Here is a 17,083-nt window from a genome sequence, read left to right on the forward strand (position 1 = left end):
CTATATCTTTACCTGTTGTATAGTATAATCTTGTCTACCTATATCTTTAATCTACCTGTTGTATAGTATAATCTTGTCAACCTATATCTTTAATCTACCTGTTGTATAGAAAACTCTTGTCTACCTATATCTTTAATGTGCCTATTGTAGTTGACTTTATGCAAAGTGCATCATCTGTCTTTGGATCCTAACACAAAATATTAGTGGCTCCACAAGACTAGGAGCAACTAATAACATTTTGTGTCAGTATTATCCTTTCAATACTGTTCCTGTTGTTTTGAACCCTGGAGGTTGACATTGGGGCGAGAGTATTCCCAAGCACTGACGTTTTGGTTCCTCTATGTTATGTGTTATGTTGTTTTTTTTTAGTGCTACTTCAGTTATTGTCTTCCCCTAGTCCAGCGGTTTTCAAACTTTTAAGCTCGGCGACCCCTTTTTACAATCCCCCACTCTGCAGCGACCCTTCCCCCCCCCCCCCCATACACAAATACAGAATTGTAGGGTAGACAATAACAATCCATATTTTCGATGGTCTGAGGCGACCCCTGGCAAATTGTCAATCGACCCCCCAAAGGGGTTGCGACCCACTGGTTGAGAACCCCTGCCCTAGTCTCTCTACTCAAGAAACTATAGATTTGTTTCAGTCTTATATTGATTGCCAAACATCAGTAAAACTTTGTCATGAAAGAGAACCACATCGGACCGTGGAATAGGTCTTTCATCTATCTTTTTTTTTCTTCTGAGGCCTACCTATAAATGAGTGTCGCCTGTTCAATAACCAACCATGTCCTGACAACCTGGGGGATAGAGACGAGGGGAGACTCCCTTCAACCTTGGCCTACACTGGGATTTGATCTTGAGTCTCTTAGTTTAGAGCCCATGTGCTTTACCACTTAACCAGCTCCTTCCTTAGCAGAATACATGTAACATCAAAGTCTCTGGTAATGGTGTTCTAAAAAAACAAGTTTTCTTTCCACATAATTAACAGTGAACTGAACCAATTCACTTTTGGTGTCCTGAATTCAAATTAGTAGAATGGAACACAGAATCATAATCTTTCAAGTAATTTAATAGTTTTGCTGTCTGTAGCATATAGTGGTCAATGACCACTGGTCAAACTTAAACATTGTGGTGTGCCTTACACATCCGATTTAGCTGATGTTCAAAGAAAAAAAAAGGGTGTAGAAATCTTTGGTCAAAAAACTAGTCATGTCCAATACTGATTTAGCTGTTACATTCTGCAGTGGCTCTCACGATCACTAGCAGTGGCTCTCACGATCACTTGCAGTGGCTCTCACAATCATTTGGGTAGCACACGTGAACACATATAAGTGGATTGAGCTTGTCGAAAAAATGTTATCGGAACAGGTATGTGCATCGTTGCCCAATCAAAACCTGTCTGTGTGCCACGTTAAAACTTGGCCCTTTGTCTCGGTCTAAAAGTAGGATCTTCTTGGTCTAAAAGTAGGATCTTCTTGGTCTAAAAGTAGGATCTTCTTGGTCTAAAAGTAGGATCTTCTTGGTCTAAAAGTAGGATCTTCTCGGTCTAAAAGTAGGATTTTCTTGGTCTAAAAGTAGGATCTTCTTGGTCTAAAAATAGGATCTTCTTGGTCTAAAAGTAGGATCTTCTTGGTCTAAAAGTAGGATCTTCTAGGTCTAAAAATAGGATCTTCTTGGTCTAAAAGTAAGATCTTCTTGGTCTAAAAATAGGATCTTCTTGGTCTAAAAATAGGATCTTCTCGGTCTAAAAGTAGGATCTTCTCGGTCTAAAAGTAGGATCTTCTTGGTCTAAAGTAGGATCTTCTTGGTCTAAAAGTAGGATCTTCTCGGTCTAAAAGTAGGATCTTCTAGGTCTAAAAGTAGGATCTTCTCGGTCTAAAAGTAGGATCTTCTTGGTCTAAAAGTAGGATCTTCTTGGTCTAAAAGTAGGATCTTCTAGGTCTAAAAGTAGGATCTTCTTGGTCTAAAAGTAGGATCTTCTCAGTCTAAAAGTAGGATCTTCTCGCTCTGTATTTTTGGAGTGTGATCAGTTGCAAGCACTGTTGCCGGAACTCCTCCCGCGCGAACCCGTAGATGACTGGGTTGGACACGGTGCTGATGTAAGGGGAATTGTAGGCCAGCTCCAGGAAGAACCTCTTCATGCTGGTCATTACCTCAGTGTCCATGTGGTAAATGTTGAGCAAGGCCAGCACGGCCAGGTGTGGCACGTAACTGATGGTGAAGACAATGGTGACCACCACGAATATCCTGAAGGTGTGCTGGGATATGCTGTAGCTGGACTCGCTGGCCGGTACCTTCCACTCCTGGACCGGGCCCGGAGGCTGTTCGGGCAAGTCTTCTTTTCTCTGAGGGCTACTGTCGCTTTTGACCGGGGTGGCAACACGCTCGCCGAAGGGCAGGTCTATGTTTCGGAGTGCTCTCGTTATGTGGACGTAATAGGTCACCGTGACGAGCAGGACAACCACAAAGGCTATAGTCAGCAGACTGGACAAAACGGCTTGAATGGCGCTGTGGTCATATTTCTTGGCGATCCTGCATATGACCACCCTGACCACTTGGTCTCCGTACTTAAGCTGTATCCGTTGGGTGGAGTGCACCACCAGGGAGGGCAGGCAGATGAAAGCAAACAGGGCACCCGCACATAGTAGAAGACAGGCTGCCTTATTAATTTTTATGCTTGCCTCGTGGGGTTGGCAAACCTGGGTAAAACAAAATAAATAATGTTGTTCAATGTTGCATGGGGATAATTAAAAAAAAAAAATAGTGCCTAGAATGTGTAGACACCTTTTCTTTCATCAATAATATTTCTTCAATACACGCTTTTTTTCACGAGGATCTTATTATGCTTGGACCATACTGACCCTTTTTGTAGCATAAATTAGCTTGGACAATACCGAGCTTTTTGGTATGTAAATCAGCGTGGACAATACCGACCTTTTTGGTATGTAAATTAGCGTGGACAATCCCAACGTTTTTGGTATGTAAATTAGCGTGGTCAATATTGACCTTTTTGGTATGTAAATTAGCGTGGACAATCCCAACGTTTTTGGTATGTAAATTAGCGTGGTCAATATTGACCTTTTGTATCATTTATTTGCTTGGACAGTACTAATACTACTCTCCTTTCTTAAGCGTTACCGTCCGTAGACAATTTTGACCTTTTTGTGGCGTGAATCTGCGTGGACAGCACCGACCTTTTCTAGCATAATAATAATAAGGCTGGACTTCTAGTCCGATTAATGTGGAATGCAGTATTTACAGTGGCTACGCAGCCCCAGATGCGACCTACATATTTTGCCACAATTATCGCAGGCATAACCATTGTCCGCGGTGGTCGATTAAGAGATTTTTTTTCGCCGTCTACGTCTGTCCTCGGCAGCGGATTTTTTTCTCGCATAAATTTGCTGCAACAATAGTGACCATTTGGTGGCACTAATTAGTGTGGACGCACACGACATTTTTGTACAAAGCTTTCATTAACCCACTTCGTCTGTCTGTCTGTTTGGTACACATTGTGTACACATTAACTTGAAACTTTGCACAATTTTTCCCCTGACAAAACATGGATCTGTCCAAAAATGACCAATTCATTATTTAATTAGTGGTAATTTATTTATTTTATTTATTATTGGAAAAGATAAATAAATGTTACAGCATTGAGAGATATGGCTGTAAATATGCAGTTAGTTCCAGTGGCGTAGCATCCATGGCGCGAAGGGGTTCAATGAACCCGGGCCCACGACACTTAGGGGCCCACAGTCTGTGACGCACCAACCATGGCGCAAAGGGATTTATTGCGTTTGGGCCCATGACCCATGACCAGTTGGGGCCCAGGATGACACCAAACAAAATTGCACTTTCGTAAAGGCGATTAAAAAAATATAATCTTAAAAGCCTTCCCAAAATATCCTTACACCAAACGATAACTTCAAAACTTTAAACTGTACTTGAGACGTCTAGGTTTGTGTACCAGCAGCCTAGACTGCTTTTATGTAAAGATTTGCTTAATTTTATCAGGTTTATTTTAATGGTGGCTAGCCCTAACCGAGCTTTGGCGGTGTCAATTGTTGCCAGCTGGCACCATTTTTACAAAGATTATATAAACTCACTCTGTCTGTCCGGTAAAAAAGTTTGTACACGTTATTTCTCCGACACCAATCTCTGATCAAGCTGAAATTTTGCACAATTATTTCTTTTTTTTTCTCACAACATAAGAATCAATAATAGAAAAACATTACTATTGCGTTAGGTATCTCGAACAAGAGAAATTTTTACCCGATTGACACGAATACAGTTGCAAATTATTCAACTTTCGCAAATCTCAATCTGTTTCTTTAATTCAAGTAGTACCTCAAAATACATTGCAACATCTGTTGTATACGATAGATATACATTTTCTCATATTCAGTTGCATTAGGATCGTTAGAGATTGACCAACGGTAATTGGTTGAAACTTGGATCATAGTGCAACAACATCAAATTAATATAGAATCTTCATTTACAATTGATAGGAATATTGATATATTTGACAGAAAAGCAAAAGCCCGAACGAGATACCCCAAACTGCTACCCAAACTGCGAGGCCAAGGCTATAAGACTGGATAGTAATACAGCCCCCAGGCATTGCTTCATCAAAAGCGGCCGCTAGAGCACTATGTTCCCCGTGCTAACCACAACATATACTTTATACTTGGTCTTAAATAATTCCGTCAGCTGTTTTCAAGAAGTTTGCAGATTTCTATGACTTTGCATAAAATGTGCATATATTTTTACTCACAGCATATCAAGATGGGCGCTTCTTGAATCCAATAGGTAGAACATAGTTTATAGGACACTCAAATAATTGTACCCTACAAGGTGGTCATAAAGAAATGATACTCTAACTGCAATGAGATACAGATATTTTGATGCACCAAAGATGATTACACAAAATACTCTCTGTTCCTAAAAGGTAAAAGAATTCCTGGAACACACTTAGGGGAAAATTATCAACTTTCGATCCTATTGTTCTGTACAAAATTGTGAGCGCAATCAACGTTGATTTAAAAAAAATGTTGCAACGTGAGTATCAAGATCTACTTAAAGCTGTGAATTAACATCATTGGAGAAGCTCTAGACTGAAGTAGGCTACAACATTGGAGAAGATCTAGACTGAAGTAGGCTACAACATTGGAGAAGATCTAGACTGAAGTAGGCTACAACATTGGAGAAGATCTAGACTGGAGTAGGCTACAACATTGGAGAAGATCTAGACTGAAGTAGGCTACAACATTGGAGAAGATCTAGACTGAAGTAGGCTACAACATTGGAGAAGATCTAGACTGAAGTAGGCTACAACATTTGAGAAGCTCTAGACTGAAGTAGGCTACCCGCCGCCTCAGCGTGGCCATCCGGTGGAAACATCCATAGGTGGATCTGGACAGGCTAAGAATTAGCGTGGACAATACTGACATTTTGTTAGCGTACATGAGGGTGGACAATACTGACCTTTTGTTTGCGTACATGGGGGGTGGACAATACTGACCTTTTGTTTGCGTACATGGGGAGTGGACAATACTGACCTTTTGTTTGCGTACATGGGGAGTGGACAATACTGACCTATTGTTTGCGTACATGGGGGGTAGGCAATACTGACCTTTTGTTAGCTTACATGAGGGTGGACAATACTGACCTTTTGTTTGCGTACATGAGGGTGGACAATACTGACCTTTTGTTTGCATACTTGGAGGGTGGACAATACTGACCTTTTGTTTGCGTACATGGGGAGTGGACAATACTGACCTTTTGTTTGCGTACATGGGGGTGGACAATACTGACCTTTTGTTTGCGTACATGGGGGGTGGACAATACTGACCATTTGTTAGCGTACATGGGGGATGGACAATACTGACCATTTGTTAGCGTACATGGGGGGTGGACAATACTGACCATTTGTTAGCGTACATGGGGGGTGGACAATACTGACCATTTGTTAGCGTACATGGGGGGTGGACAATACTGACCTTTTTGTATCGCTGGTGGGCTATGAGTGTGAGAATGAAGCCACAGAGCATGTGATTGGTGTAGACTTGGAAGTGAGAGAACTTGCACATGGACACCATCACGATGTCCTCAGCGTCCAGCACTGTGGTCTTGACGATCACGTCAAACAACATTGTGGTAAAGGCAGTCACCAGGTTCAGCACCGCCAACACCACCACATAGAAGGAGAATAGGTTTTTCTGTCGTTCGATACCCAAAATGCAATCATTATTCATTCGTTGTTGTTTTTTTTTTTTACATGATTGTGTAATGGGTAGTATACGTGATAGCAACACATCTATGATTGGAAGATTCGAACTAGGCAGCCCTAGGCTATGGAAATTAAAAGTCTTGTATCAAATTTCTCTATTACAATGATATAATGAATATTGAAACCTATGGGAAAAAATAGCTTCTGCAATTAATTTGTATTTGGTTATGTTCTTGGTTATCCCGTATGGGAGACGAACGTATGCCAAAGGCAGGTTTTTTTTTTTTTTTGGTGAGCCAAAAGGTGGTCAACGTAACAGAGGTGCCCCACGGAAAGGCTTTAAAGACCTGCTTAGGTGCCAACTTGCCTTAGCTGACATAGAAGAGTGCACCTGTTTGCACGCGGATTCAGAACGAGACAACGAGACAGCTGGAGGTCACTTACAAAGGCCGCGGGATACACGTTGAAGACCAAAAGAAAATCCGCTGCCGAGGTCAGACATAGACGGCGAAATGAAAATCATTATCGACCACCCTGCGGACAACGGTTATGCTTGCCCTTACTATGGCAATATATGTAGGTCACAGCCTGGGCTGCGTAGCAACGGAAAATACTGCACTCCTCATTAATCTTAGGACTCGAAGACAAGCCTTATTATTATTATGTTCTTGCAATAATGATCTGTGGTGAGCACTGCGCTTTACAGATTTAGCTGCTCCATTATTTGCAACATCTAGGTGATGCTGGGTTTAAACCTAGATATCACAAGTAAATTTAAAAATAAAAATAAAACTACTCTCTTTTAGACCTCGCGATCGGTGGTGTAGAAGATGTAAAGGTCATCTCTTTCTTTGGCCAACGGTTAACGAGCAGGCTGTTATGTGGCCAGCACTACGACCAACCGCCTTTACTTTCCGCAACTAAGGTTAGGCACCCAATAGAGTTGGGTGGACTCTGGAGCGCAAGGCCTTGCAAACAATTGGTTAGAAGCTAGTTGTGTCAATGCTGGAATATCTACACGTACTGCTCAGTTGACTGTCATACAACAACGAGTTATAGTTCAAAGGTACTCAACAGTCACCCATAGATGTATAAAGTTCATGGTTTTCAATAAGAGACTTAAGAGTCACTTCATGATACTCAATGTTGAACTTAAGTTCACAGTTCTTAAAGATCAATTTTAGTTTAGTTCACAGTTCTTAATAACCAACTTTACATTTAGTTCATAATTCTGAATTATCAACTTTAGGCTCCAAACTTTGTAAAAAAGCATTTTTAAAAATAAGAAGGTATTCACAACTTTTTGTTGGGTACAACTCTTTTTTTTTCAATAACAAAAGTAAAATCGTTTAACAATGGGATTATTAACACGTAACAGAAATTCAAGCCGAAGGTTGTTCTTGTACAGATTGACAGTTGTATTTTCCACCGTCGTATCCAAGTGCCACAGACATGTATTTTGATTTAACGGGTGCATGTATTGTTATTTCCCTTTTTGTTAGAGCACCGACCAAGACTTAAACTATGCAAGCTTTTTTTTATCACTTCAATGAGCTCAGTCAGTAGAACATTGGTACAAGCTACACCGGGAATCACCCTAATGCATATAGCAATCGTGTGCGTAACTGCCTCTTCTAATCCAGCCAATGCACTTTCCCTAAAGATGTCAGTTTGTGGAAGATGATTAACCCGTGCATCAATCTCGATTAGTCTGACAGTGCACTTTTACACGACGCTTGGTTTATCTACTGCCAGCAGCAACCTCTCACAACAAACATTCTTAAACCATTATTGAATTGTTCTAATTAAGATTAAGATGTTTATTTAAAAAAAACCTTGATAAAAATCTCTGTATACAGCAGCATCTTGCATTGCAAATGGTGCTCCTTAGAGGGGAAAACAACTTCCGCTTTCTCTTTTGAACTTTAAAAAAAATAAAAAAATTTCAAGCTGTTTTATTTACACAGATCGCGGCTCAATAATGTGGTTGGGGGTTGGGGCGGACTCTGCTTACCTTGATGGAGAAGAAATAGACGCTGATGACCAGACCATTGCCCACTACGTTGGCCAGCATGAACACCAGCACCAGAATGCCGTTCCAGTACCTCGGGTTGGACTCTTCGCCCCCCTGGTCGAAGAGGGGTGGCGAGGTCGTTGATGTCGGTAAAAGCTCCGTCGGCGCAGAGTCTGTTTCGTTCATGGCCGGCATTTGCCCAGTTGCATTCATTTTGGCTTGGTCACGATGGGGCCGGTGCATGCCAGTGTTTGCGCCATGCCGACACCGAATGAACGATAGTGTATTACATCTCTGAAACGGTTGGAAAGGGGACGCGAAGTTATTTCAAATGATGGATGCTGATTGTATGATGGATGCTGATTGTAAAGCTACATTATTAGATCCCTTTATCTGTTCAACGAAGACGTTTTTTTTAAATTATAATGAACTATTGGTCTACAGTGCCCACTTATTATGACGTCGTAGGCCCACTATAATGAATGGTCACGTTTCAGCTGAGTCTTAGTCTAATCTTATAAAATACAGACGTTACTCTAAAAAGACGATGATTACGTCCTACGCATCTAGTCATGAATGTTTGCCGATGACCTAAATTCTGCCAAGTGATTGGATTTCCTGGTTGGCTCATGCAACCCATTCCATGCTCTGATAGCACTAGGGAAGAAGGAGTGTTTGTACAAATTTGTCCTAGCATATGGAACGATGAATGTGCCTTTATCTTTGTGTCTTTCTGGGTATTTTATTAGAACTTTGCTCAAGAGAGTCTAGGGATTTGAACAAAGCTACACAGTGTTATTAGAGTGGAAAAGAGGTTTCGATTTCATTACAGATCTACTTATTGATTTAATCGGTAATTCTGCAGGACTTCAAGGGGCAGCCATCTTTGTTACTATTTTGTTATTGTTTATGTTCCAAAGAAATCCCAAGATAGTGTCTTAAAAAATACCAAGAATTAACATTATTTCTGTGTTTTCAAAGCAATGCTATTTTTTTCTTTTAATTTTGACTTGGTGTCAATACAATACGTTTCTTATTGTTCTGTCTTCTTTTTAATTGTTAAATATTGTCTATATCTATTCTGAATTATTCTGATATAGAGAATCTAAATTTAACTAGGCCTACAATAAATATCAGCACAGTTTACTACCAAAAATTATAATTGACCTTTATTGCCTTTAAGAACCTTGTCATATTAATATAGTAATTCGTCTAGTTCTAGCAGTTAGATTATGAGTCTAATTAATAGACTTATTACTATAATTAGGACTAGATGATACCGGTATAGCTAGATCTAGCATATTTTTTACCTTCCAAAAATAAAAACAAACAAAAACCCAAATCGGAGAGAAAACTCAAGATACAAGATTACAGTCTAAACAATAACAAAGATGTCTGCACCTTGAACTCCTGCAGAATTACCATTTAATCTCCCCACTCTCCTACTTGATAATGAAAAAGAATGTATAATTTTATGTTTGATTTTTTGTTGGCACTATTCGTAGTAATTTCCAACTAGATCTAGGCATCATTATGCGTTCCACTTACCTAACAAGTCTTGCTGTCAATGCTGCTGTCCTGTGTAGGAAGGAAGACATCTTTGATGTTCTCTTCCTGTCGCACAAGCTCTTTTGTTCTTCGGGTTTTCCCAAAGTAAACGCATTGTCGTAGAGCAGCGGTTCTCAACCTTTTAAGCTCGGCGACCCCTTTTTACAATCTCCCACTCTGCTGCGACCCCCCACCCCTACCCACACACACACACAGCAATAGGAGAATAGACAAAAACAATTCATTTGGTAATTCTGAAGGAGTTCAAGGGGCAGCCATCTTTGTACTATTTAGTTATTGTTTGTTCCAAAGAAATCCCAAGATAGTGTCTTAAAAAAAATACCAAGAATTAACATTACTTCTGTGTTTTCAAAGCAATGCTATTTTTTCTTTTAATTTTGACTTGGTGTCAATACAATACGTTTCTTATTCAGTTATTGTTCTGTCTTCTTTTTAGATCTAATTGTTAAAATCTAAATATTGTTTATATTGAAAATGAGTATTGACTATGTATATCTATTCTGAATTATTATGATATAGAGAATCTAAATTTAACTAGGCCTACAATAAATATCAGCACAAGTTATTACCAAAAATTAATTGACCTTTATTGCCTTTAAGAACCTTGTCATATTAATATAGTAATTAGTCTAGTTCTATCAGTTAGATTATGAGTCTAATTAAATCTAATAGACTTATTAGGACTAGATGATACCAGATCTAGCATATTATAATATTTAGCTTCAAAAATAAAACAAACAAAAACCCAAATCGGAGAGAAAACCCAAGATACAAGATTACAGTCTGCAGAATTACCATTCATTTTTTCGATGGTCTTTGGCGACCCCTGGCAAATCGTCAATCGACCCCCAAGGGGGTCACAACTCATAGGTTGAGAACCCCTGTCGTAGAGTTTAACGATAGAAATTTAAAGAGAGTAGTCTCCTCTTTGTTCGCATGTCAGATTCGGTTTAGGTTCCTAGAGCCACGAAATACAGTAACACGTGAAGCGAAGAGAATGCAACAGGAGGGAGAACAAGTGGAAGATTGGATGAGAGTTAGAAATAAATCGACAAACTAACACTGTCAAGGGCACCCTATTGAAAGATCACTGCTGCCAACTATTTAATTTTAAAAATGCTTATGAATTTTGAATTAAAAGTGCTAGTAAGTGTGGAAAAAAGTTTGTAAACCTTGAAAAAGAAAAAAAAAGTAATAAACACTTCTATATATTCTATACACCGGATATCCCCCCCCCCCCCCAAAAAAAAAAAAAAAAAAAAAAAAAAGCTATCTATCTATGGTTCTCCGTCAAGGCTGAAAATCTCCAACATCTGTTTCTATTTTTCAAGTTTAGAGATCATCTGATCTATAGAAGGAAGAGAGCGATGTCTTCCGTGTGTATGCAGACCCACATAAGTCGTCTGACGCAATGGAGCTCTTGTCTGCTGGGGGAACGATTGAAGTTCTATTTGTCGTCTGCACGTTGTTGTTTTTTTCTAGAGTTGCTTTTTCTTTGGGATTTAGAATGTATGACCCCCCGAGCTGGCATTGAAAGCGTTTCCGTTGGAGGAAGCGTCCTTCTTGGAGCTCGACTCGGGATAATTACCTAACGCAAGTTTCGAATGATAAACATTGTTAGCTTCTTTACAGTCTCTAGGTTTGAAGACTATGATACGTTCTTTATTTTGGTAAACACTTCTTTGCATTAAATGTTTCTCTGTAATTGTATGCGAACCAAGATTTGAGTTTTATTTGTGGGAAGTGTGGCTGAGAAGCCAAAAACCGCTTGGCACCTAGCAAGGGTGCTCGATTTTGAATCCCGACTCCAGCAAAGTTGTGCTTACTGACCGCTTAAAGGCAGGAAAACCTCCCAGATGCCTCCCCCCCCCCCCCCACTGTTCCACAAAAGAGATTGGACCATGGTGTAAGCTTGAAAGTTGCGCTAATTAAAAGCAATCCAATAAATAGTATGCCATTTAAACATAATAGACGTAGGCATGAATCCCTAAGCACCAGTGAATAATTTAATCTGATAGCTCGTGTGTGTGTGTGGGTTTGAAAGCGCTAGTCTTGTGCTGCGAATATTGTAAGCATCTTAACCTGGTTTAGAAAACAGGGCCTGCTTTTAACATAGTCATGCCTCACTTGTTTCTGCATTGTACTTACTTACCTTTTTGGAAAAAAAAAGTGTCAAGATATTTTTAAACGAAACGAAGTTATCAAAATGATCAACATTTCAACTCAAACGAGCGTTTTCACCTAGTTGTATACATCATGGCATTGGAAACGAAAGTATTAGAGTGAATAAAACGCGTTCAGTACAGTGACTGCATTTGCACCACGTGACTTGGTTAAAGTGTGAGTCTAAATGAGTCTAAATTAATGATTTAGTTTGTGACTGTTCTTTTAAAATGCTTCTTTGTTTCGTTGATGTACAAAATATAAACTCATTGTATGTTTTAAGGGTTGATTTTGCTAAATGCTGATATTTTTTTTTTCTACGCCGACCGCTTCTTCTGGTTTGGTAAAGCTACCTTTTTTTTTTTTTTCTTGTGGCTTTGTTTCGCCCCGCTTTCTTTTTGCTGTTTTTATTTCCAGTCTGTTAACTGTGATTTTCAAATCCATTGCATGAAAAAAAAAAATCTTGGTGGTGATCGCAGTATGCGTATGGATGTGTCTGGGTATTTGTGTGAATTTTTATTTATGTGTTTGTATGTGTTCTGATACTGTTTTGTCCCTTGAAAAAAAACGTATTGTCTTTTATTGAGTGCGACTTTTTGTTTGTTAATCTCTCTTTCTACGCACCAGAGAGTGCGCGTGCATGCTTTAGTGTTTGTCCCCAGCAGCGCTGCTGTCTAGAAATCAACTCGAGATGTCGCCGTTCAGTCTTCCAGTTCTAGCGCAGAGTGTCCAGACCAGAGACTCGATGGTTCTCAGTTCTCGGATACTAATAAAATCTTTTTTTTTTTTTTTTTAACGGCAAGGCTTATCGCTATGTTGACTTGTAAATAGTATATATGTATTTCATCTACCTCTCTCAGCGTCATTCATTGCTAGATGTGTCGTTTGATAGTCTCTTCTTTTCATACGCTAAGCGTCAATGACGTTAATCACGCTTTACTTTTAAAAGATAGAAGCCGATAATTGCAACATTTACTTGAAGAGGTTTTTGTGTGTGTGTTGTGTGTGTGTGTGTGTGTGTGTCCGGTGTACAGAATGTGGATCAATGCCGTATTTTAATAGATCATCTAATAATTTCGTGACATGTGATGGCAACTTTAATATGGCGTCCCCGTATTGTTTATTGATTTCAATATCAACCCCTAAGCTTTCATTGTTTATCTGTTTTTCTTTAGCCGCCATTATATCTCCACCACATTTCTTCAGATTACTTTCTCTTCTTTTTCTCTCTGTCTGAATTTCGTTGCCTTAAAAAAAAAAAACTTAAGCTGAATCTTAAAAAGTGTAAACAAGGAGCAGATTTATTGTTTTCACATGTCACGATTCCCCTGTACAGATTTTAGGCACTCGGTACTTTTTTTAGTCTTCCCTTTGTGCTTTTATTGCGAGTGGATCATAGTTTGACCAAGGGTCAACGTCTACGTAAGTTGCTGTTGCATTTGTTTGGGAATGAAGAATAGTACGACGTAACCTAGGTCTCCTGCCGGGCGGCATGGAATGGAAGCGGGCAGGGTTTGAGCCACAGTGATGACTGTCCGAAGTGTACACCTCTCGACCAGGCAGTAGTTTGACTAGCGCAGGGTTTAGAGGGAGTGACAGGAGGGAGGAGAGAGTGAGAGAGGGTGAAGCTATTGTCGACGGCTAATTGAAACTATATAGCTCGCCGTACCTCACCAGAAGTACGAACTTGTTGAATCAAGCCATATGAAGTCATAAAGTGTATATAATCACTCTCTGACATTTTTATATGATTCAGACCCATTAGCTTTCTGAAACCTAGGGAATTCTAATTAGAGATTATTATAACCGCATGGGGTCAGGATCAACTATTTCGCCGCCTGCTTTGGCTCATAATGTCGTCTACTATTCACAGCACGACATACCGTGTGCTGTAGATATATGTCAAGCTTATTATTGTTACAAAATAACTTTTATCCATTCTTTGAATTTAGATTCATTAATAGGGTACATAGCTCATTGTAGTTTTTTCAGTAGCATGACCCGATAAACTAACGCGGAAAAAGTAGCGCCGACAAAATTGCGGCGACAAAATAGCGGCAGTATTTTTTTTTAATTTTAATTTATCATTATTTTCCATCCATTTTGTAGTAATAACTTCAGCTATCGTAAACTATAAATATGCAGACATAATAGAACACAATGTATTATCAACTTCATAGCACAGGCTACTGCTGCACTGCATGACAATATATCCGCGCTATTTTGTCGAGTAACCGCTGCCTAATGTTTAGGAAAATCGTCCAGTTTCGACCCATCTTTTCCCAAGTTTTACCTTCCACCCATCCATGAAGATAATGCCAGCTAATAATAGATACTGTCAAAACAAACATTCTAACAAACAAAGAGATAACCTTCTTTGCTAGAGTGGAAGTTTGTGTGAATATAACCCTTTTATCAACTCAGTGGAGATGTCACAGTGAGCGACTTTATATTTTTGGTTTTTGGGGAATACCCGTTTTGCACTCGTTTTGAAGTAAAACTCCTGCCTTTGTATCTATGAGCGCTCAATTTCTTCCTGCATATATTTCTTTCGGAAGGTAAACATTAGCTTTGTTTTATTTAGAACCGGTAAATCTCGATCGAGTTTGCTGTTTAGATGTAATAATAAACTGTTCCATTAAATACATTTTTCTATCACACGAGAACATTTAGAATTGTTTTCCTTGCTGTATAGTTTCTATTTCAATTGTTTCGCCTGTTTCTCGTTGTATAAGCCTCTATGGGGATATGAACCTAGAGATCTCCATGCACTTCAGGTTTTCAAAAATACTAAAAAAATCTCATGGCATCCATGGCGCTGGTAAATATCCAATGTGTATTTTGTTACACATTGTTCATGTACAAGTTTCTTATCTGATATATTACAGACGTTACTTCAAAATAGTTGACAATTACGTCCTAGGCATTTCATGTGTCAATCTAGTCATGCATGTTAATCAATGACTTAAACTCTGCTAAGTCGTTGGTTTTCCTGGCTGTTTTAGGCAACCCATTCCATTCTCTAATGGCACTAGGGAAGAAGGAGCACCTCTACGAATTTGTTTTAGCATATTGAATAAGAAATGTGCCTCTTTGTGTCTTTCTGAGTATTTCATTAGGTTTTGTTTTCTATTTGTAAGTTATGGTTTATTTTTTTTTTATATATGATATAGCGGGACTTTACTTTGTATTCTTCTCTCCGGAAGTGTCTCTAAGTTTAGTGATTTTACTAAAGGTGTTACTCTCATCAAACTGGAATATCCGTTTGTTATAAATCTCACTGCTCTATTTTGTATTTGTTCTAGTTTATTTATTTTTTCTTGAGTTGAGGGATCCCAAACAGAGGATGCATATTCTAATATTGGCCAAACTAAAGTTAAATAGCATTTTAATTGTATGTTTGATTTGTAAAAATTTCTTTTAATAAACCCTAATGTTTTGCTTGATTCTTTAAACATTTCCCTCAATTATGAGTTCCTTGTTTTTTTTAGTTCAAATGTATCGAAAACAAACTTGACTTTGGTCTAGCCTATGGTGCTTATACTATTGCTGACCCTAGGCACCTAGATGGTTGAAACTTGACTTTGGTCTAGCCTATGGTGCTTATACTATTGTTGACCCTAGGCACCTAGATGGTTGAAACTTGATTTTGGTCTAGCCTATGGTGCTTATACTATTGCTGACCCTAGGCACCTAGATGGTTGAAACTTGACTTTGGTCTAGCCTATGGTGCTTATACTATTGCTAACCCTAGGCACCTAGATGGTTGAAACTTGACTTTGGTCTAGCCTATGGTGCTTATACTATTGTTGACCCTAGGCACCTAGATGGTTGAAACTTGACTTTGGTCTAGCCTATGGTGCTTATACTATTGTTGACCCTAGGCACCTAGATGGTTGAAACTTGACTTTGGTCTAGCCTATGGTGCCTATACTATTGTTGACCCTAGGCACCTAGATGGTTGAAACTTGACTTTGGTATAGCCTATGGTGCTTATACTATTGTTGACCCTAGGCACCTAGATGGTTGAAACTTGACTTTGGTCTAGCCTATGGTGCCTATACTATTGTTGACCCTAGGCACCTAGATGGTTGAAACTTGACTTTGGTCTAGCCTATGGTGCTTATACTATTGTTGACCCTAGGCACCTAGATGGTTGAAACTTGACTTTGGTCTAGCCTATGGTGCCTATACTATTGTTGACCCTAGGCACCTAGATGGTTGAAACTTAACTTGCTTTTAGTGTTCTAAAAGGATTTTAACAAAAGTTGCCTGCATAAATTCATGTCTCTGTATTTCTTTTATTACCAAATGTTCATTTCACATCCGTACCAAGCTCTTCTAATCCAGCTGGATCAACTTCTCTGTTCAGCATTTATCTGTTTCTTAATATAAATATAAAAAAAAGTAAGTTCCATTTTCAGACCTTGCGATTTGTAGGGCAGATCTGGTTCTTTGGCCAGCGGTTAACAAGCAGGGTTTCACATGCCCAGCCTTTACTTTCCTAAAGTTAGGTACCCACTGACTTCACCCTAAAAATCCCGAAATTCAAAATTCCAGTCTTAACCAAGATTCGAACCCAGGGCTCCCGGTTCGGAAACCAAGCGCTTAACGACTCAGCCACCATGCCCCAGTTTCTTAACAAGCAAGAGAGAACTAGGAGACCTACCCCTTTGTCATTGATCTTCACAAGCAAGAGAGAACTAGGAGACCTACAACTTTGTCATTGATCTTAACTAGCATAGGAGACCTACAACTTTGTCATTGATCTTCACAAGCAAGAGAGAACTAGGAGACCTACAACTTTGTCATTGATCTTCACAAATATAGGAGACCTACAACTTTGTCATTGATCTTAACAAGCAAGAGAGAACTAGGAGACCTACAACTTTGTCATTGATCTTAACAAGCAAGAGAGAACTAGGAGACCTAAAACTTTGTCATTGATCTTCACAAGCATAGGAGACCTACAACTTTGTCATTGATCTTCACAAATATAGGAGACCTACAACTTTGTCAATGATCTTCACAAGCAAGAGAGAACTAGGACACCTACAACTTTGTCATTGATCTTAACCAGCAAGAGAGAACCAGGAGACCTACAA

The 17,083-nt window shown here is 39.3% G+C and overlaps 2 protein-coding genes across 6 annotated transcripts in view; one reads left to right on the forward strand and one right to left on the reverse strand.

Moving 5' to 3' along the window:
* Positions 1 to 17,083, forward strand: part of LOC106070330 (membrane-bound transcription factor site-1 protease-like) — a 90,411-nt gene that overhangs the window by 19,441 nt on the left and 53,887 nt on the right. The window lies entirely within an intron of this gene.
* LOC106070374 (uncharacterized) lies at positions 1,052 to 9,911 on the reverse strand. 2 transcript variants are annotated; one of them, XM_056034801.1, is made up of 4 exons: positions 9,795 to 9,910; positions 8,247 to 8,540; positions 6,003 to 6,221; positions 1,052 to 2,699 (listed from the first exon to the last, which is right to left on the reverse strand). In XM_056034801.1, exons 2-4 carry the CDS (start codon positions 8,487 to 8,489, stop codon positions 1,986 to 1,988), a joined length of 1,176 nt encoding a protein of 391 aa, XP_055890776.1. In that variant the 5' UTR covers positions 8,490 to 8,540; positions 9,795 to 9,910; the 3' UTR covers positions 1,052 to 1,985. The 2 variants fall into 2 exon arrangements, with proteins under 2 accessions (XP_055890776.1, XP_055890777.1); XM_056034802.1 differs by lacking the exon at positions 6,003 to 6,221 and having other exon boundaries at positions 9,795 to 9,911.

This window comes from Biomphalaria glabrata, chromosome 7, assembly GCF_947242115.1.
Source record: "Biomphalaria glabrata chromosome 7, xgBioGlab47.1, whole genome shotgun sequence".
Lineage (NCBI taxonomy): Eukaryota > Metazoa > Mollusca > Gastropoda > Planorbidae > Biomphalaria > Biomphalaria glabrata.

Excerpts from the sequence above, each read along its gene's own strand:
- LOC106070374 (XM_056034801.1), bottom strand. The coding sequence starts at position 8,489 with ATGCACCGGCCCCATCGTGACCAAGCCAAAATGAATGCAACTGGGCAA. Across the intron at positions 6,222-8,246 it reads TCTATTTCTTCTCCATCAAG|AAAAACCTATTCTCCTTCTA; the intron begins GTAAGCAGAGTC and ends ATCGAACGACAG. Across the intron at positions 2,700-6,002 it reads CCCACCAGCGATACAAAAAG|GTTTGCCAACCCCACGAGGC; the intron begins GTCAGTATTGTC and ends TGTTTTACCCAG.